Source organism: Pinus tabuliformis, chromosome Q, assembly GCF_031772625.1.
Source record: "Pinus tabuliformis cultivar Carrire ecotype Pingquan chromosome Q, CPIR1, whole genome shotgun sequence".
Lineage (NCBI taxonomy): Eukaryota > Viridiplantae > Streptophyta > Pinopsida > Pinales > Pinaceae > Pinus > Pinus tabuliformis.
Window position 1 is genome coordinate 1,144,209,808 of NC_142296.1, and position 21,726 is coordinate 1,144,231,533.

The following is a 21,726-nucleotide window of genomic DNA, read 5'->3' on the forward strand; positions in this document are numbered from 1 at the left end:
TCTCCAACTAGCTAGCTTCCTAAATTGGTATGTGGTTGAGATATTCCTTGAGATTATGTGTCCAAGATAATTTGTTCATCTTGAAACAAGAGTTGTGTATTTATATGTGCAACATTATTTGTTTAAGTTAGAGTGCTCAATACAATTTTGGTTGAAAATGATGTCTACTCTCCAATTTTAACAAAAAATTGACATGATTATCCGAAAAAAAATTAACATGCTCTAATACCAAATAAAGGTTCTATATAGTTCTATGTCAAAACCAACTAATTAATCAATTATAATAACATAAAAAAGATAATACCAATGCTAATAAAAGTGAAATCACTTACAACTAAAACATACAAAAAAATAAAATTTAGTTCACATATCTACAACATCAAAATTGTTCAACACAAATCATCATAATTGAAAATATACCTCTCAATGAAGAAATTCACATTTTTTTTCAAAATACACAATTCAATAATTTTAAATAAATATTTACAATAATTTATTTTTAAAAACAACTTATATATTTTATATATATTATTTACTATTCATTAATGAATTTAAAATAATATAAATAATATCTAAATATTAATTATCATTTAAAACTATTAAAAAGGGAAAATTGCAAAGGTGATGAATCTCTTATCAAAATTAAAAATCTCATGTAAAGAATTCCATTATCCTTTAGTTCGGCCTAAGGATTACCACGGAGTCGCTCAAAGAATTTTGGTAGGAAAGTTCCATATTTTGTGTCAGCATATCGTTAACTTGTTTGACTCTGCTGCCATTGGAAACTAAACCATGCATGTTGTAAACTAACAAGCGTTCATGGGAACTTACAGAGCATGAATGGACTTACAGAGCGTTCAATATTGCATACATTGCAGTCTCTAAGCTTATATTTAACAACAGGCTTAGCATGTGATACAATATTTTTCATGACATGTTAACCACATATTTAATACTGCACACACCCATTCATTAACCTTATTATTATAGATAAAATTAATTCAACAATAGATTTATCTTGTTATGACATGAGTGAACAACAATAATATATATATAAATAGTTTGATGGAAAAAATATAATATAATAATAATATCTGTAATAATATATATTATATATGAATAGTAAAAGTAAAACTCTATCTTAAAATTTAAATATCTTGAAAAAATCTTACACATCCCTGGCCTACAAACTATTGGGAATACTTAACCCTAACCACATATCTTACTTCTGCTCTTACAAATAGTAAATCCTAACCCTAAAATTATACTCGTTATGATTCTGCCGCATGTTGCTGACTCTCAACTGTGAACGAAGAGGAAGAGAGTTGGAAATGAATTGGCTGAGTCGTTCGACAAAATAGAATCTGATGATGTAAAGGAATCATGTTGAGAAAGAATTTCGACGGCCTGACTCATGGTTGGTCTCACATCCTTGTCTTGCTTGATGCAGAGCAGTGTTGTTTTCAGGATTCTCTTCACCTCTACCGAATTAAAATCTCTATGCAACCTTGGATCCACCACTTCCTCAATCTTTCTCCCTTCCCTCAACATTGCAGAGACCCACTGAACCAAATGTCCTGTTGAACTGGATAACGAGCTTCTTCTGGTCACTATCTCTAACAAAACAATCCCAAAGCTATAAACATCCACCTTGGACGTGATTGGCAGATTCATTGTCCACTCCGGTGCTAAGTAACCCCGTGTGCCTCTAATTGTGGAGAAGGAGAATGAAAGATCTCTATCTACCAGCTCCGCCAACCCAAAGTCCGCAACCTTGGGACAAAAATTCATGTCCAGAAGTATGTTTTGGGGCTTGATGTCACAGTGCAGAATCCATTCCAAACATTCTTCGTGAAGGTAGGCTAACCCCTTCATTGTGCCCACTGCAATCCCAAATCTTTCTTTCCAACCCAAAATTCTGTCGTTGCCAACTTCTTGGCATTCTGGGGTCAGATACTTGGCTAGAGACCCATTTTCAACGTACTCGTAAACTGTCAACCTATGATTTCCTTCGGCACAGAAGCCAAACATATGAACTAAGTTCATGTGATGGACTCTCCCAATCATACTCACTTCCGCCCAGAACTGATCATGACCCTGGGATACTCCTTCCAGTCGCTTCACTGCTACCACCTCACCATCGGTCAACACGCCTTCGTACACCGACCCAAAGCCTCCTTCTCCCAGTCTTAACTCGAAGTTATCTGTCACTTTCTTCAATTCTACAACGCTGAAGTTCTTGAATCCCCCGGGGATCTCTATATGTTCTGGACATATACCACCAACCAAGTATTACACAAAACAGCTTTGCAACACCAAATGCAATAGCAAAATATCTTCTACCGTGGAAGGCGAACAGTTTAATGGCAAAGGCTAAGACGCACTGGTAATATTAGAAACAGTAGAATCATTGCTGGAAACTTTGATGTACATGTGGCCCGTCTGACCGAGAGATCGGTATCCACCGATCACGTAGACAAAGCCTTCACAATGGCTATTATTCATGCACAAACGTTTGCACTCTTCCAGTGTAATCTCAGCAGGCTGGGATAGATCGAAGTTAGGATAATTTGTATGTGTAAAATACAGAAGCTTTGTTCTGTGCCCATCCAGTTCTTGATTCCGCTGGCAACCTTGGAACCAATTGGTGGAATCTTTCATGTGAAAACCAGGGGGACATGTACAACTGGGCTTTCGAGTGTATATGCACAGACCGTACATTCCACAGAAGCCATGAACTATGCATTGATCACGGACCGCCATCCAAACAATGCTCCATGTACCTTTATCTTCCACCAAACTGTATAGCCTCAGGTTTCCATCAATGTCCAGAGTTAATCTTCTCTTGGGGCCTTCTCCATCACTGTCCAGAGTTAGTGATTGAAAGAGTATGATAGGTAAAAAAAACTATAAAAATGATTTACTGGAAAATTTATTTTATCTTTTTTTATTTTTTTTAACAAAATTATATTGTTAAAGAAATGCTTTTTTAGTATTTATATAAAGAAGTATTTTGTATAAATAAATTTTGTTGTTTTTGGTGTAAGTTAGGTATGATTTTATATTACTCTCAATAAAATATAATATTTTTATAATTATTGGGATATCATTCACAAAATTTATGTTATAGCTGAAAACAATTTTTGTTTAAATTATCAGTTCATCTTTTAAGACAGATTCATATAATATATGGTACTTAGATTTACTTGAAAATCACTTAATTAACTTAGAAATAGAGTTCTTAACTAGATTAGCTTGCCTACTCAGATACAGGAAATCCAAAATAAACATCTTGACTAATTAGGTTACAAGAGAGTCCACTAGAATTGTTATAAGATCACCTCCCTCTTTATCACTACCAAGGAAGTCCATGTATATAAATTTCTTAGCAAGAATAGATATGTTATTGTCTAGTTCTCTGAGTTACAACATGAAGGCATCTTTACTAAGTAGAATTTCAACTCACGCCTCACTTCCAGGGCCTTTCCCATGATGGTTTTAATTTTCCAATAGAGATTGATTGGTTGCATATGTTTGATCTACCTCGCGCTAGTGTTTCTCAGATGTCATATCACATGATTAATATTCTCCTCTATCTCTACATCATATTGGAAATGTCATTCCATCGAAGCTTGTTTCCTTCGATGTCAATTTCCAACCTTATAACACAAGAGGTGTTTTCTTGTTATGAAGTAGCAAAGGATTCAACATTCACATGAACCCTTGAATAATGATGCTTCCTTCTCCCAATATGTCTATGGTGACCTTTAGAAGTATTGTGATGTAACACGATAAATTGTAGACCAAAGACAAGAAGTATGAGGAGAAAACTTCTAAGGGGAGTTAGTATTTGAATGATGAAACCCAATGGTGACCACCATCCAAGAGAAATAATAGAAAATATATGGGAGGGTTGGGCCAAGAAGTAATAAGAAAGGCAATGGTATAGGAAGCAAGGAAGTGAGTTGGGAGGTGAATTTAGGTTGATAGAGTGGGAGGTTTTCCTGAATCTGTTAAAAAAAATCGAATACCTTTAAGAATGGGAAATGGAAATAAAAAACAAGTAAATTCAGACAAAAAAACATACAAACAAACAAACAAACTTACCCAAACAACATTTAGAGTTGGTTGTCCTCCGAAAACACATAATGTTTAAGCTAGCTAGCCATAAATTATGAAATAATTTCCATCATGGGTGAGGAATGCACTGGGGTTGAGTTGCAATAATCATTAAATGTAGGAGTGAACATCCATGAGTGCAAACTGAGTTTGAGGTGATATCCTTTAATATCATTTGCATTCATTCGAACACGTAGATTATCTGAACAATCCATTTACCATATGTCCGTGATTTCACATGGAAATATTACATATGTGTTATATATTAAAAAATCCATAAAAAAATTGGGTTATCTATCTATCTATCTATCTATCTATCTATCTATCTATCTATCTATCTATATATATATATATATATATATATATATATATATATATATATATATATATATATATCAAGCATAAAGAAAATTTTGGAGCACTAATGACTATAAATGGTTTGGTTTCATATGAGAGAAAAAAAAATAGCCCCATGTCCCTTTCTATTGCTCTATATTTTCGTCTCTACAAAAATCTAGTGAAAAAAATTACTAAATTGTACTTTAGTCCATATTGAAAAAAAAATAATAATAATAATAATAATAATATATATATATATATATATATATATATATATATATATATATATATATATATATATATATATATATATATATATATATATATTTGAAGATTTGGTTGATAGTGCCTTCTCTTGCTCTCCAAGAGAATCTAAGTTACATTTAAGTGGTTCAAAATACAAGATACATTATGTTGACGGTGCTAGACCCACCAACATTCAAGTGTTCACCTCGGTATGAAGTCCCAACTAGACCTCACACCATTTGGTGTGGGAGTCCCATCCATTACGATGGCCCGGTTGCCATTATATTAAAAATTTGCCTCAACTCTTGCTTGTCAGCACAAGAGAGTGGTCTTCTTTGTCTTGCATGAAGTGAGGTTCACATGCCTGGTGATTGTAAGTGTCTCTTGTGTCAATGGTTCTTTCACCGTAGAGGGAGAGGATGGGAGTCAGTCCCATGTTGGTTGGGAGTAGTGCCAACTCTGCTACGAACACACAACACAACAGGACGTTCACATCTTCCAGTGGTACAGTCCACACGGATGTGGCAGTCACAAAACACAAGGGAAGATAACACGTATAACACTCAGCGGATTAGTCCGCCCAGGTACAACGATTTTTATAGCAAGTTTTATATGAAAGGTTTGTCCAATGTCCGAGAGAGTAGTCTACACAGGCGAGACAACGTTAAAAACAAATACAAGACATTTTCATTAACATATATGTATTACAACAAGTGAATTAGTTCAAGGGTTAAACAAAGGTTAAAGAAACATGCATTACAAGTGTTAAAGGTTAGTCTTACAACAGTTATAATACATGTGTTAAAACGTGCTGGCCTGTGAGCAAGCTTCTGAACTAAGCGAAATTTCTAGGACACGTCATTACACCATAAATCACTAACCTCGCGTGCAAGGCATTGGAGCCACTACTTACTCCTCCAAGAAAAGATTACAGACTCTCAAGGCTATGGGGGAGGAGATGAGGTGAAAAATTCCCTTGCATGTACAAATGAGGGGGTATTTACAGCCAAGGGTGAAACTGACCCTTGTGGATGTTTGACTACCCTCATGACTATTTGACTTAAATGAATTTTCAACTTTACATGACTCTTCGTACAACAAGTGGGTCTCTTGGACTTCCACGTTACATTACATTGATTGACAGTATGGCCCACAGTAGAGATGTGAACAACATGACTCATGACATGACTTGACATGACAGTGTTTGTACATTCATGCTATTGCTGGTGTGCATGTCGAGCTACAATGTTGTTTGGTGATGGATGTCCTCATGGTGTGTCACAACCTCACCTCCACATGGCAAAGTGCATGGAGTCTTCGATGGTCATTGGTTCGCTTTATGTTGCATTCACACATTGCTCCTTGCTTGTATGTTGGTAAGCTTGACAGGTCCGTTCATTCGCGAAAGGTGCATGTTCGTCCGTCTATCTGTTCATGAACACACCTTGAATGTTTGCTCGTTCGTCCATCCATGAACACATATTTTCATGATCATCAGTTCGCGAGCACATCTCTTTGCATGCATCGTCTCTTCGTCCGTTGGTGAACCTGTCCTTCTGCATGTGCTCCCTTTGTTCATCCCATCGTTGCGCCATGTTTGTTTGTGTACCTATGTCTACAGTCGCTCATGACAACACGCCATCAAATCCATAAACCTCCTAGTCTACCATGATGCATGATCATTTCAGATGCAGATGATCAGGAGAGGTGAAAAGGTTGCGAGGCAGGATGGAGGCTCCAAGTACTGCTGATGAAAACTATGTAGGAGTCATTGGGTGATGAATATGGGTAATCTAGATCGACAACGACTGTCCGCGGGGTCTGGCTCAACTGGAGGACAAAACTGCGCAGTTTTTGAGAGGAACAGTGAGGGTTGCAGAAAGGTTGGGCAGGGAAAATCTGTGCAATTTCCAGAATGAGTAGGTAGTGGGAGCTTGGCAGCAAAAACTGCGCAATTCTTGAGGGGAATTGGCATTCAGCTACTAGGTCATTGGCAGCAAAAACTGCGCAATTCCTGAGGGAAATTAGTAGTCAGTTGTTGGGTTAATGGTAGCAAAATTGCGCAATTACTGAGGGGAACTGGCAGTCAGCTGTCGAGAGCTTGGCAGCAGAAACTGCAAAATTCCTAAGGGGAACTGGAAGTTAGTTGCCGTAGCCTGGCATAAAAACCTGGAAATTCCTGGAGGGCACTGGCAGTCAGCTGCTGCAGCTTGACAAAAAAATTGTGCAATTCCTGGAGGGAACTGTGAGTCGATTGCCGAGAGTTGTTGGCAGGAAAATCTACACTGATGCTAGGATGCTGGCCTTCTAGTCACCTCTACGCTGTTTCTTAGTTGATCAGACTGCTAGGCAGTAGAGGACTTTCTCATGAAAATTGTGCAATTTTCTCAGTGACCAGCCCGTCGATTGTCGAGAGAGATCGCTGGAAAAATTGCTCAATTTTCTCTGTGAGAAACCCGTTGACTATTGGGAGAGATGGTTGGAAAAAATGCACCATTTTCTAAGGGAGACAAGGATGGGCACTAGGTGTTTGTCTGGCCTGTCTGCACAATTTTCTTAGTCAGCGGAGCAGGAAAGGTCTGCAGCCTCTATGCAATTTTTGAGGGGAGTCAGTCCCGAGGTGGCTGCTGGGTCAAACTCTCTAATTGACCAACATGAAGGTTGATTGATTTTCTTGCAGACAATGTAGCTTGAAATTGCTTGCTTGGTGCTTCTGCGCTATTGTGGGTGATGGTCAATAAATTCGATGGCGAGGTGATGGTCCCGCTGTCAGAGGGGAATTCGGTCGTCAGAACTTCAAAAAAGTGACTAAGTGTGTGAACGAGTGAAATATGCATATGAGATCTTGCAAACACATACTTACATGACTTGACAACGAGATGACTCAAACCATCCCGACACACATGCTCAACATGATTGATCGATGGTATAAGCAACAAACGTGACACTTGTGATTGATCGTTGGTCGACCGTGACGACACTTGCGCAACAGTGAATGTGACTCCATGTGTGAGTACAACAAATGTTTTCATAGCGAACACAACAAGTATACATGAAGCGATGACTTTGGGTATAACCAGAACAGGGTCGCAAGCATGACTTTGACATCAACATGCAAGAAATTGGGTGAAATGATCAAGCAAGGCGGGTGCGAATACTCACACGACCTCACAAAGTGATCCCGAGTGTGTGCAGTCATCAAGTGAAACTCTCAAGGGAGGCTCCAAAATTGGGTGCAGGCCAAAATTTTGGAGGGTGGTAGTAGCTGCTACAACACTTGGCAACACACTGGTAGAACTCCAGCTTCTCTATGTTGGTTCATTGATAGCACAAGGCCTTGGTCTTTCGGGGAGTATTGAATCGTTGTGTGGGTTACTTCAGCTTCCCCACTTACCTCATGGACATACATGGTTCACCTTTTTCCAACTCAGTCAAACACAATCAAAAGTTCAGCTTGATCACAGTGTTTCGAATTCAGGAAGGGTAGTTTAGCTCACAAGTTGAAGATTTTCAAAGTATAAGTTTTCATCTCTGGTGTTGCTCTGCTACCAGCAAGTCTAGACAGTACCCTGGCGAAGTCACGCAGGAACACACACATTGCTCCACTGCCAGCAAGCCTGGTCAGTACCCGGTGGATTTGCATGCTTCACCTCTCTGCGCAGGAAGCCTTTCTCTTTTTTCGCCTTTCTATTTTTCAAGAGGACTTTGCATAGGCACTTATTTATTTTTGTGGAAGAAGAGGGATCCCGACTTATTGAAAGAAGAAGAGGTTGTTCCTTCAGAGAAGCATGTAAGACCTCTGACATAGGTTTGCTCATTTAGATTTCCCCCTTCTCCGTTTCTACTAGTTGGATGAGCTTGAACACACAGAGTAAAAGGCTGAGTGCAAGCATGGGGCTTCCCAGTGTGGACACAAGTTCATGGTTGGACCAAAACTTCCCTCACAGATGACTCGTATTTTCCATCAAGACTTTATTGGCTGGAGGTTATAACCAAGCACAGAGAAGACAGGCACAAGACTGGCCAAGTGTTGCACTGTCACAAGTTTCTTCAAATCTCAGCCACATACTCTATTCAAAATCCAAAACGCAGTAGTTGGCAGAACTTATTTCTGAAAACAAAAATAGTAAGGTATCAAGAAAACAAAACAAACGTAAACAAAAATAGTAAGCAGAACAAACGAGATAAGAACAAAGATAGTAAGTAAGGCAAACAAAATGAAAACAACAAGCAGCAAGCAAACTATGTACATGGCACGGGACGCGGCCCGCCATTGACAGGAAGGTTGTCAAACCTCCCTTCAAGTGATTACAGCCGATGTGTGTTTGGGCCAAGCTTCTCCTGGACTGTGTACGTATTTTATATCGACGTATCACAGATTGAACACAACAAGTTCTTACATAAGAGATAGGATGACAGATAACCAAGTATTGATAGATGTACAAGTCCTCATGTACTTCACCTAGCTTGTTTTAAGAGTCACACATGGTCCATGTGAAACTAACCTACGGGCACAAACAAGCAAACAAACCATAAAGCAAAGCAAGAAGTAGAAGCAAATGCCTATGCAAAGCAAGTTGGCAAACAATCAAGCAAGCAAGCAAACACACAAAGAAAGAAGAAATCACGCATGCAAGAAAACAACTCAAAGCAAATACTACTCCTACTCCTAAGCTAATAGTGCATGGGTTGTCTCATGTGAAGTGATACTTCCAATGCAGCCAACGGTGCATTGGTCGACCCATGTTGGTGAAGGCATGGTTTGTGATCATCGCAGTTGTGTAAACCAGCAAGCATGAAAGATATAACGATGAAGATGTACAAACTTCGAGCTTACAAGCATCCACAAAACAAAAATGAGTGAAAGCGCATGTCATGCAATCTGTGGGCTTGCCATGGTGTTGTGCTACACTACATACATATGTTGAGTGTATGCATTCTCTTGACTGTGACATGCAAGAAAACGTGAGAAAGGTAGACCACTTATGTTGTGCAAGTGTGCTTTTTATGTAATATTCCTCCAATGCATGAGCGATGGGATCGTGTAGTTCGAGTGGAGGAAGTGAAATCTAAGTGTTAGATTGATTTTGAATGCAAAGCAGAGAGTGATGAGGAGCCTTGAGTGTTTCAACAATTTCCTGATCAGAAGCGAAACCAACCTCAGGACAACGAGGACCTGACATAACCATCAGCTCTGGCTGAAGTGCCTTGATAATCTGCGGGGTTTCGAATTCATCGACAGATAGATCATCGTAGACTAGTGTCTTAGATAGATTAACAATGATTGAATCAACCTCGTGATTAGATGAACAAGTAAAGAGATCACGACAACCAAGATCAGAAAATTTAGGATGTTTGCCGACATCCTCATGATTTGATGAAGTAGGTAGAGGGGTAGATGAGAAGCAAGGATGTTCACCCTTTGTGTTTTCATAAATGACAGATGACAGATTGGACAACTTTTTGAAGGAAGATGTTTCCTCTCTGCAATGTAATGACAGATTGACATCCGATGTGTCTTGTGAATGATCGGAAGTGGGAACATCTGGGAATGAGTGTTCACAGGGGAAATCAACAGTGGTAGAATCACAAGGGATGTCAGGATAGGGCAGGTGACACATGGATGGAAGGGATTCATCCTTCACTGCGGGTTCTTCCTTAGATTCCTTGACACACTCATCATGAATGATGGCGCAGGTTGGCTTCATAACACCAACTCCATTGTCAACTTGATCCTCATTCATAACAGGTGAGGAGTCCAGAATGGAAGAGCATAAGACAGTATAATCCAAAGGATCAATAGAACGCGAGGACAGAGTTTGAAGGAATGAATCAACAAAAAAACCAGCAGGTTTGCAAGCCAAATCTGCGTAGATATCAAGAGAAGGTGGGGTGGGAGGATGTGACAGTTCTAGAGATGTGTATGCATGTTCTCCCACATCACTTTGCAATGGTAGAGCTGTTAGATGAATTGAAGACGGATAATCACTTGTGACAGCAGCTGTGCCTGCCTGTGATTACGGAGCTCCATCACCGAGGTATGTTGAGAAGGATTTGAATGATTTCAAGAATTGCAGATTTTTGGATATGTAAAGAAGATACTCAAATATTACATTGAGAAATTCCCAATCAATTTCATCTTTGGGAAATTGGCATGCAAGACTACAAAGTGTGTGTGAAATTGTTCAATGGATTCATCGGGTGCTTTTCGTAATTCCAGAATTTCTTTGTTGAGTGCTTTATGACTAAAGTGATTGAAAGCATGGTCTATCTCTGTGACTAGATGAGAAAGAGAATGAATATATTTTTCAGGTAGCGTGGCACACCAGTGCATGGGGTACCCTCGAAGCGTGTAGACGAACAATGCGTAGGTCATGTATTCTTTAAAGAGTCCATGTCTTTCACATGAGCCTACAACACCGACCGTGTGCCTAACCAAGGCTCTATAGCCTCCACCATCATATGTTTTATGTGACAAGTTATCTGAGAGCTTCTCCGAGATAATGAAGTCATTTCCATAAGACATACACTCTGGAAGAGAAACTCTGTAGTTAGTCATGATAGATATGCAGAGATTCAAAACATATGTGAGGACTCAGCTTGTCATCTGGCCCTCCTTCTAGCGCCAGAAATGTTGACGGTGCTAGACCCACCAACATTTAGGGGATCACTCTGGTATGAAGTCCCAACTAGACCTCACACCGTTTGGTGTGGGATTCCCATCCGGTACGATGGCCCAATTTCCATTATATTAAATATTTTCCTCAACTCTTGCTTGTCAGCATAGGAGAGTGGTCTGCTTTGTCTTGCGAGAAGTGATTTTCGCGTGCCTGGTGATTGTAAGTGTCTCTTGTGTCAATGGTTATTTCACCGTAGAGGGAGAGGGTGGGAGTGAGTCCCAAGTCGGTTGGGAGTAGTCCCAACTCTACTAGGAACACACAACACAATAGGACGTCCACAACTTCCGATAGAACAGTCCACACAGATGTGGCAGTCACAACACATAAGGGAAGATAACACATATAACACTCAGTGGATTAGTCTGCATGAGTACAATGGTTGTTATAGCAAGTTTTATATGAAAGGTCTATCTGATGTCATGGGTGAGACAGCACTAACAACATATACAACACATTTACATTAACATATATGTATTGCAACAAGTGAATTAGTTCAAGTGTTAAACACAGGTTAAAGCAACATGCATTACAAGTGTTAAATATTAGTCTTCGATGGTCATTGGTTCACTTGATGTTGTATTCACACATTTCTCCTTTCTTTTATGTTGGTAAGCTTGACAGGTTCATCCATTCATGAAAGATGCATTTTCATCCGTCAATCCGTTCATGAACACATCTTGCATGTTTGCTCGTCCGTCCATCCATGGACACATATTTGCATGATCATCTGTTCGCAAACACATCTCTTTGCATGCATCATATGTTCATTCATTGGTGAACCTGTCCTTCTGCATGTGCTCCCTTTTTTATCCCATCCATCGTCGCGCCATGTTTATTTGTGTACCCATGTTTGCAGTCACTCATGACGAGATGACATCAAATCCATAAACCTCGTAGTCTACCATGATGCATGATCATTTCGGATGCAGGTGACTGGGAGAGGTGACAAGGTTGCGAGGCGGGATGGAGGCTCTGGGTACTGCTGATGAAGACTATGCAGGAGTCACTGGGTGATGAAGATGGGAAATCCTAATCGATAGTGACTATCCACGGGGTCTAGCTCAGCTAGAGGACAAAACTGCATAGTTTTTTAGAGGAACAATCTGGGCTGCGGAAAGGCTAGGTAGGTCAAATCTGCACAATTTCTGGAACAAGCGAGCAGCTCAAGCTTGGCATCAAAAATTGCATAGTTCCTAAGGGGAACTGGCAGTCGGCTCCTGAGTCACTGGAATAAAAAACTGCGCAATTCTCGAGGGCAACTGGTAGTCAACTTCTTGGTCATTGGCTGTAAAAACTGCAAAATTCCTGAGGGGAACTGGGATTCAGCTGCCGGGAGCTTGGCGACAAAAATGCGCAATTCTTGAGGGTAACTGGCAGTCAACTACTGGGAGTTTGGCAGCAAAAACTATGCAATTCTTAGAGGGAACTGGTCGACAGTTGCTGGAGCTTGGTAGCAAAAACTATAAAATTCTTGGAGGGAACTGTCAGTTGGCTGCCGGGAGCTGCTGGTGGGAAAAACTGCATTGATGCTGGGAGGCTGGGATGCTAGTCACCTCTATGTAATTTCTGAGCTAAGCGGACTGCTCGGCGGTAGAGGGCTTGCTCATGAAAACTGCGCAATGTTTCTGGGTGAGCAGCCAGTTGATTGTTGGGAGAGGTAGCTGGAAAAACTGCACAATTTTCTAGGTGAGGAGCAGGTTGACTGTCGGGAGAGTTGGCTGGGAAAATTGCGCAATTTTTTGAGGGATACATGGATAGGAATTGGGTATCTATCTGTCCTGTCTGTTCAATTTTCTCAATCAGTGAAGCAGGCAAGGTTTGTAACCTTTGTGCAATTTTTTAGGGGAGTTAGTCCTGGGGTGGCTGCCGGGTCAAACGCTTTCGTTAACCAGCATGAAGGTTGATTGATTTTCTTGTGGATAGCGCAGCTTGAAATGGCTTGCTTGGTGCTTTTGCGTTGTTCTGAGTGACAGTCAATCAAGTCGATGGTGGGGTGATGCTTGGACTGTTAGAGGGGAATCCAGTCGTTAGAACTTCAACAAAGTGACTAAGTGTGTGAATGAGCGAAAGATGCATATGTGATCTTGCAAACACATACTTACATGACTTGGCGATGAGACGACTCAAACCATCCTGACACACATGCTCAACATGACTAACCGACGGTGTAAGCGATATAAGCGCGACACTTGTGATTGATCATTGGAAGACAGTGAGGACGCTTGCACGACAGTGAATGTGACTCTGTGTGTGAGTGCGACATATGTTTTCATAGCGAACACAACAAGTATACACGAAGCGAAGAATTTGAGTATAACCAGAACATGGTCACAAGCATGACTTTGACATCAACATGCAAGAAGTTGGGTGAAATGATCAAGCAAAGTGGGTGCGAAGACTCACACGAGCTCACGGAGTGATCCCGAGTGTGTGCAGTCATCAAGTGAAACTCTCAAGGGAGGCTCCGAAATTGGGTGCAGGCCAAAATTTTGGAGGGTGGTTGTCATTGCTACAACACACTACTACACAAACGATACTTTTAAGACATTTTCTTAAGACAAGAGAATTTTTTTGTCTTAAAAAGTAACTTTTTATTTAATTATTTTACGTTAAAATTTAATATTAATTGAATTGTCTTAAATATAAATTTTAAGACAAAAACAGTTTGAGACAAAAATATTTTAGGACAAAACTTTATATTTAAGACAAAAATAGTTTGAGACAAAAATATTTTAAGACAAAATTTTATATTTAAGACAAAAACAATTTGAGACAAAACTATTTGAAGACAAAATTTATATTTAAGACAAAAACAATTTAAGACAAAAATATTTTAAGACAAAACTTTATATTTAAGACAAAAATAGTTTGAGACAAAAATATTTTAAGACAAAACTTTATATTTAAGACAATGGTCATTTAAGACGATGACAATTAAGACGAAACCCATTTAAGACAATTAACAATTAAGACAAAACCATATCAATTTAAGACAATATTATTTAACACCTGCAAAATTGACTCTGATAGTGCACCCTAAGTCTACAACCTTGTAAGCTACTACTCTCTTGTGCCTATATTGAGGTTGTTATTTCACTTACCATTCACATTATCTTATATAAAGACAACAATTTGTTGGGCTCTTCGATTTGTGGTGGTAGCTGACTCTAAAGAAGGCAAAAAAATTTCCTAGCAAGATTTCCCGGACATCAATTCCTCTCTTGTCCCTCGATCTGTGTTGAGACCATTAGTGATTTGCTAGTGCCTGTGGTGCATGTTAACGAATGTAACTGTAACACCTTTGGAAACAAGCTTCTTCGGGGAGTGCATCATGGGAGTTATGTGACCTTGCGCTAGGTATGGGAACAGGAGGGCATGCAAGGATTCTGGGTTGCGACCCATTGGATGGTTGGATTGTGAGCGACAACATTAATCGGCTACTGACTAATTAACTCACACTCACATGTATTGTAATATAAGGATTGGGTGGAGTTAGTTTAGCACTGGCATTTTTTTTTTTAAGGAGGATACCAAGGTGATTAAAGTTGGTTGGAATATGGGAAAATTTTGCAGTAGCTGTGTTTGAATTATGTTTTTTTTTTATACTGGAAATGGATTCAGTACCATTAAAAATATTTGGGGAACCTAAACTCTTAAAATATAACAGTTGTAACATGGATTTACAAAAATCTTTATAAGATTTTTATCAAAATTTTATCTGAATTTTTATTACTCTGTTTAGACTATGGTTTTTTAGAATAAAAGTTTTTATATTGGGTAATTGTGTTTTTATGGTGAAATAGATTTAGGGCTAATAACTGACTTGCAAATGAACCGTAAATGCAGGGAGCTATATATGTCCAGCCTTAAATTTTGACAGACCAGTAATCCAACTATAAACATATACAAAACCATGGCAACTATAAACCTATGGAGTCGTTTAACCAGGTGGAGGAATTGCCCGAACGACCAAAAGTAGTCGGAATCTGGGCAAAAAAATTTCAAAAAATCTAGTAGAGACTGTTTGAATCGTGTTTTTGATGGTGGAAATAGATTCAGCACCATCAAAAACGTCTAGGACACCTAAAATTTTGAAGTTTAACAACTATAACTTGGATTTACAAAAATCCTTACCTGATTTTCTCTAAATATAACCAAAATTTCCATAACTTTCTGGGCAACTCCTCAGCGTAGTTAAACTAAGCTTAAACCTATATATCCCTTTACATTTACTGCCCATTTACTATTTGTCGCCTCATTTTTTGCTGAGAAAAAAATGGTATCTTTAGCAGTTGCTTTCTCTTCACTAAAATCAATGATATTGTGATCTTTGTCGCAAGGCCAACTTATTGACCACACCATACACGACATGTCACATGAGGGTATCTTTTTCTTTAAAGAGAGAGAATTCTGTTATATCACAATCTCTGGTTATTTACCAATACTTTGACTCGATTCTTAGAGCACAGCAGTGGCATGCATTGAAAGTGTTTTTATAAAAATAAAAATAAATGTTAACAAAAATAATTTATGATAAGTATGAGAATAAAATAATATTCAATAATTTTAAAGTTTATTTTCCTAACATATAAGCATGGTGTGATATTCATAATGATGGAAAGAGTATGATAAGCATGGTGTGATATTCATAATGATGGAAAGGGTATGATAAGTAAAAAACTATAAAAATGATTTATTGGAAAATTTGTTTTATCTTTTTTATTTTTTTTAACAAAATTATGTTGTTAAAGAAATATTTTTTTTAGTATTTATATAAAAAAGTATTTTGTATAAATAAATTTTGTTGGTTTTGGTGTAAGTTAGGTATGATTTTATATTAGTTTCAATAAAATATAATATTTTTATAATTATTGGGATATCATTCACAAAATTTATGTTATAGCTGATTTTTTTTTTTGTCTAAATTATCATTTCATCTTTTAAGACAAATTCATATAATATATGGTACTTAGATCTACTTGAAAATAACCTAATCAACTTAGAAATAGAGTTCTTAACTAGATTAGCTTGCCTACTTAGATACAAGAAATCCAAAACAAACATCTTGACTAATTAGGTTACAAGAGAGTCCACTAGAATTGTTATAGGGTCACCTCCCTCTTTATCACTACCAAGGAAGTCCATGTCTATAAATTTCTTAACAAGAATAGATATGTTATTGTCTAGTTCTCTGAGTTACAACATGAAGGCATCTTTACTAAGTAGAATTTCAACTCATGCCTCACTGCTAAGGCCTTTTCCAATAGAGATTGATTGGTTGCATATGTTTGATCTACCTCGCGCTAGTGTTTCTCAGATGTCATATCACATGATTAATATTCTCCTCTATCTCTACATCAGATTGGAGTCATTCCATCGAAGCTTGTTTCCTTCGAAGTCGATTTCCAGCCTTATAACACAAGAGGTGTTTTCTTGTTATGAAGTAGCAAAGGATTCAACATTCACATGAACCCTTGAATAATGATGCTTCCTTCTCCCAATATGTCTATGGTGACCTTTAGAAGTATTGTGATGCAACACGATAAACTGTAGACCAAAGACAAGAAGTATGAGGAGAAAACTTCTAAGGGGAGTTAGTATTTGAATGATGAAACCAAATGGTGACCGCCATCCAAGAGAAATAATAGAAAATATATGGGAGGGTTGGGCCAAGAAGTAATAAAAAAGGCAATGGTATAGGAAGCAAGGAAGTGAGTTGGGAGGTGAATTTAGGTTGATAGAGTCGGAGGTTTTCCTGAATCTGTTAAACAAAATCGAATACCTTTAAGAATGGGAAAGGGAAATAAAAAACAAGTAAATTCAGACAAAAAAAAACGAGCAAACAAACTTACCCAAACAACTTTTAGAGTTGGTGTCCCCCGAAAACACATAATGTTTAAGCTAGCTAGCCATAAACTATGAAATAATTTCCATCATGGGTGAGGAATGCACTGGGGTCGAGTTGCAATAATCATTAAATGTAGGAGTGAACATCCATGAGTGCAAACTAAGTTTGAGGTGATATCCTTTAATATCATTTGCATTCATTTGAACACGTAGATTATCTGAACAATCCATTTACCACATGCCCATGATTTCACATGGTGGCATTTACATGGGGAGGGGCATCATGTGTCTAAATATTACATATGTGTTATAGATTAAAAAATCCATAAAAAAAATTGGGATATATATATATATATATATATATATATATATATATATATATATATATATATATATAAGCATAAAGAAAATTTGGAGCACTAATGACTGTAGATGGTTTGGTTTGATATGAGAGAAAAAAAATACATATGGTTTAGTTGCGTTCTGCCCCAAAATTAATTTTTAATTTAATTAACACCTAATAATACATATAGTTACATATATAATTTTAATTTCTATAATAAAATGAATATTAAGTTATAGTTAGTCTTTATATATATATATAGAGAGAGAGAGAGAGAGAATATTTTTATTTATAATTGTATGTTTATTAATTAGTTTTATTTAATTTTTATTTGTTTATTAATTATAGGTTCTAAAATATCACAATTATGAATCTAACTTATTATTCCCTGATAGAGGTGCCTTTAATGTTCTACATGAGGGTCATTTAGAATTATGGGTATGTGAGAGAAAATAGTGGTGAAGGGGAAGGTGCCTACAGGGATCTGTGCCCACGTCAACACTTGTCTAATTTAATGCCACCCAAGTGTGGTGGTTATATCATCTACATGCTCAACCACACCTTATTTTGTCAAATCACTTTAAATGTAGGAAGGTGGTGGGAGAAGGGCATTCGTCTGACATTCTCCTGGTTCATAGTCATTGGCTTTTGAAATTGATCATGGATTCATTGCACATGAATTTGGTGTTTAATGTGGGTAATAACATCTGTGCTAGCACACATACCTGTCCCTTCTTCGCTCTTGATTGTTCGGGTGGTCTCTTCAACCCTTTTCATACCCATGTCATAAGTTCTCCCTATAAATACCCAAAGCTCGCCCTAGGGTGGCAGATTTTCTATGACATGGAGATTTTCCCAGGGTGGCAGGTTTTCTACAATGTCGTCAGGTTTGCAGTCATCTTCACACCCATACTCCATTATGGCTCCCCACTCTTGGTGCTCTGCGAACTTGGTGAAGGTTCGTTGTTATATTTTCATCCTTTGTGCTTCAGTGTTCATAGTCATTTCAATGTTTCCTGTATATCGTTTTGGTTTGGTAGTATGGCTGATTTTTACACGTGCCCATGTTTTTCGTCCTATTTTTACATAACACAATGGCAGGCCCTTCATTTAAGCTAGTCACTGTGTTACCTTCCACTCCCTACCAAATTGCTAAATCTGTAGATGTCTCACTCAATTGTTCGATCCTTTTATGTGGTGTTTGGTACCCAGGCACATTTTCCATTTGGTTTTGAAAAAATCACGTGCCTAATCTTCCTAACAATATTTGGCACATCTCTATATGCCTTCCCTACTAGCAACATCAGTGTCTACAAGAAGAATACCTACAAAAATATCTAAGGCCAATCACCCTTTTAGTGGATGATGACGCCTTTCTAACATGGCCTATTCACTCAAATTCCAATCCCTATCTACCTATATTTTCACCTCGCCATTATTATAAACCACATGTTCCATTGCGGGTCACACCAATTATGTCTGGTCATACACTAGTTTGGTCATCTTTGGTTATTATAAGTCCTTTCATGGCTCTTAGGATGCGTCAAGGTAGTTGTCGGGGTGGTGTGACAAGAGCATCCACTTCTTGATGTCGATGTTTATTTGGCTGGAACTCTGTCACTTACCATTCTGAATCTATTCCGCCTAAAGTGAGGAATAATATCCTTCAACTGGGAGCAAGCGAATTTGGTGGCAGACCATATTTCTTTGATATTGAAATCATTGGAAACACCTTTAGGTGGACTCCCGAACCTAGGAAGTTTCGTAAACGAAGACTTCATTTCTCCATTCAGTGGCTTTACACCGTCAACTCGAAACCAAGGCAACTCCAACACTCGTTCTCAAGTCATAATATTAGACTAATAGTCTATTATGTCACTTGGTCACTTATGTGCTATGTTTAGTTCTCTTATGTTCTATGGCGATACATATGTCTTAGAATTCTATATATGAAAATTGTTTGGTTAGAATTCCCACCAAGCATCAATGCAAGTAATTGTCAATGGCTACATAATTAAACAATTTCCATGTATTTTTTGATGTCCATTTTGGCTAAACCTCAATAGAGGAGTAACGGTTGCTAAATCCAACTGCTTAGAGGACCCACAGAGTTTTGGGAAAACATGATTTCTTAACGTCTTTATTTAACTTTTTAACTCATAAAAAATATACTAATTTAAAACACTTCTCTTAAATTTTGTAAATACAAAACTAAAATTGTAAAATAAATAAATATTCATTTATTTATTTATTTTAATGATGTGAATAACCACCATCATTACTTAAAAAACATAAAAAATAAAAATTATATAAAACTTTGCGCTTATGATAAATGAAAATAGTTATAATGATTCACTGGTAAAATTTAGATTAATCGATGAAATCATCCTCCACTTAGATAGAAACGGAAAGAAGCACATATTAGAATACCACTAAATTAAATTAAAGTCGTTTTATTGTTTTGAAAAGGCACAATTTAGATATAAAGACAGGATCATTTTTGTTTCTTCACAAGTTTCCATTGACGCGTTTTGATCTTTATGCGGTTGCATATGCTTATCTTGTGTATATGGGTGGTAATATGATGCTATTGATCATGCTTATGATTCCTGTACTCTATGATCACTGGTTTTTATTCATAGGAGATTTCCTATCATTTTGTCACAGCTTGTTTATCTTATCATATAGCTGGATTGCTCACATGCTGATCCCAATTTGACTAGCTTCAATGGGGCTTTTTCAGATGTAAATGTTTGAACTTTTATATCTTTCATATAATATAATATTCAACTTTTAAAAAAATAAAGACAGGATCAAATAGCGCTCAATTTCAATTTTTTTCCCTTCCGAATTTAAATAACTTCCAATTTGTACAAAGAAGTCGTTTAGTTAGAGTATGTTGGAAAGGGAAAATCAACCGAAAATAGCCATGTATTTACCTCCTCTCTGCACAAAAAGAGACATGTTCCTTCTCTACGCAGTAAACTTTCAGAAATGCAGACCTGGATTCACCGGCATTATGGAAAACAAATGTGCCCAAACCCTGCAATGAATCCCACATTATTAGGGCGACAGAAGGTTTGACACGAATTAAATCTAGTAGGTTACGTGTCAAATCCATGGTTCTCCTTCGACCTTCCTCCTCTTATGGTTTTCGAAACAGTGACTTGTGGCGGGTAGGGCCCACACGCTTTTTGTTAACAAGTTCTGATTTCTCTTATGCGCAAATTCTGCGAACCGATTTACAAACATCAATGAACAGTCTTTACATTGTTTGGGGACCCAACAAGATTGTCTATGGTAGCTCAACATTGTACGTCACCCCTGCTAGCTTTTCAAACAATGGATGAGGCTATTGGGAACTAATTGTAACCCACTATCGGATTGAATTGTAATTAGTTGATACTTACTTTTCACACATGTCGCATGGGAGGGAAGTTGTTCTCCGAGAACGAACGTTTTATGATGTAATTATTTTATTTCAACTATTTAAGAGATTTGGATTCATTTTGTTGAGGAAATAAATTATTCACCAAAACTAATCAAGCTCAAATATTTTGATATATAATGAATAATTTAAATAACACTAAATTTTATAAAAATGAATTGATTTTCTTTTCGTGAATAAATTTTTTATAACTAATCTAGATCTATTTTAATTCCAGATAGAGAAAACAAATGTTTTGAAGTGGAAAACTATTTCAAAGTAAAAATAGATTTGATCCCTCTCAACCCTTAGTAGTTCCGGAGTTAAGATAGATCGCCATTTTTAAAAATAAATTATTTAATATAACATAAACTATAATATACTAAAATTGATATATAGCATAAACTATAAAAAGTTGAACTTATTATAAAAATACATAAATTAAATTTAAAAAACATAAATTATAAAATGCTAAACCATAAAAATTTAAATTTTAGAATACCAAACTTTATCTTATAATCCCACAACTAAAATTTGAAAATAATTGAATTTGAATTTGTACCTCTTAAGTTATTCCTTCCCAACACTATAATAAAGAGATTATTTAGTTTATATTAAATCAAGTTATATTACCAAGTAATAAATAACAAAAAAAAACCCAAGCACTACTACACTAAGGGCACTTTTAAAACATTTTTTAAGACAAAAGAAATATTTTGTCTTAA

The 21,726-nt window shown here is 37.3% G+C and overlaps 1 protein-coding gene across 1 annotated transcript; it reads right to left on the bottom strand.

Annotated features, from left to right (window-relative positions):
- Positions 1–1,299: 1,299 nt before the first annotated feature.
- On the bottom strand, positions 1,300–2,763 carry LOC149223628 (putative receptor protein kinase ZmPK1). Its single transcript, XM_089387956.1, has 2 exons — positions 2,385–2,763; positions 1,300–2,267 (listed from the first exon to the last, which is right to left on the bottom strand). Exons 1-2 carry the CDS (start codon positions 2,761–2,763, stop codon positions 1,300–1,302), a joined length of 1,347 nt encoding a protein of 448 aa, XP_089244082.1.
- Positions 2,764–21,726: the final 18,963 nt, after the last annotated feature.

What these genes read in the sequence shown, in the direction of transcription:
- LOC149223628 (XM_089387956.1), bottom strand. Translation starts at nt 2,763, where the DNA reads ATGGCGGTCCGTGATCAATGCATAGTTCATGGCTTCTGTGGAATGTAC. An exon ending in TACTGTTTCTAATATTACCA is followed by an intron (nt 2,268 to 2,384) that starts GTGCGTCTTAGC and finishes GTATATGTCCAG; the next exon opens with AACATATAGAGATCCCCGGG.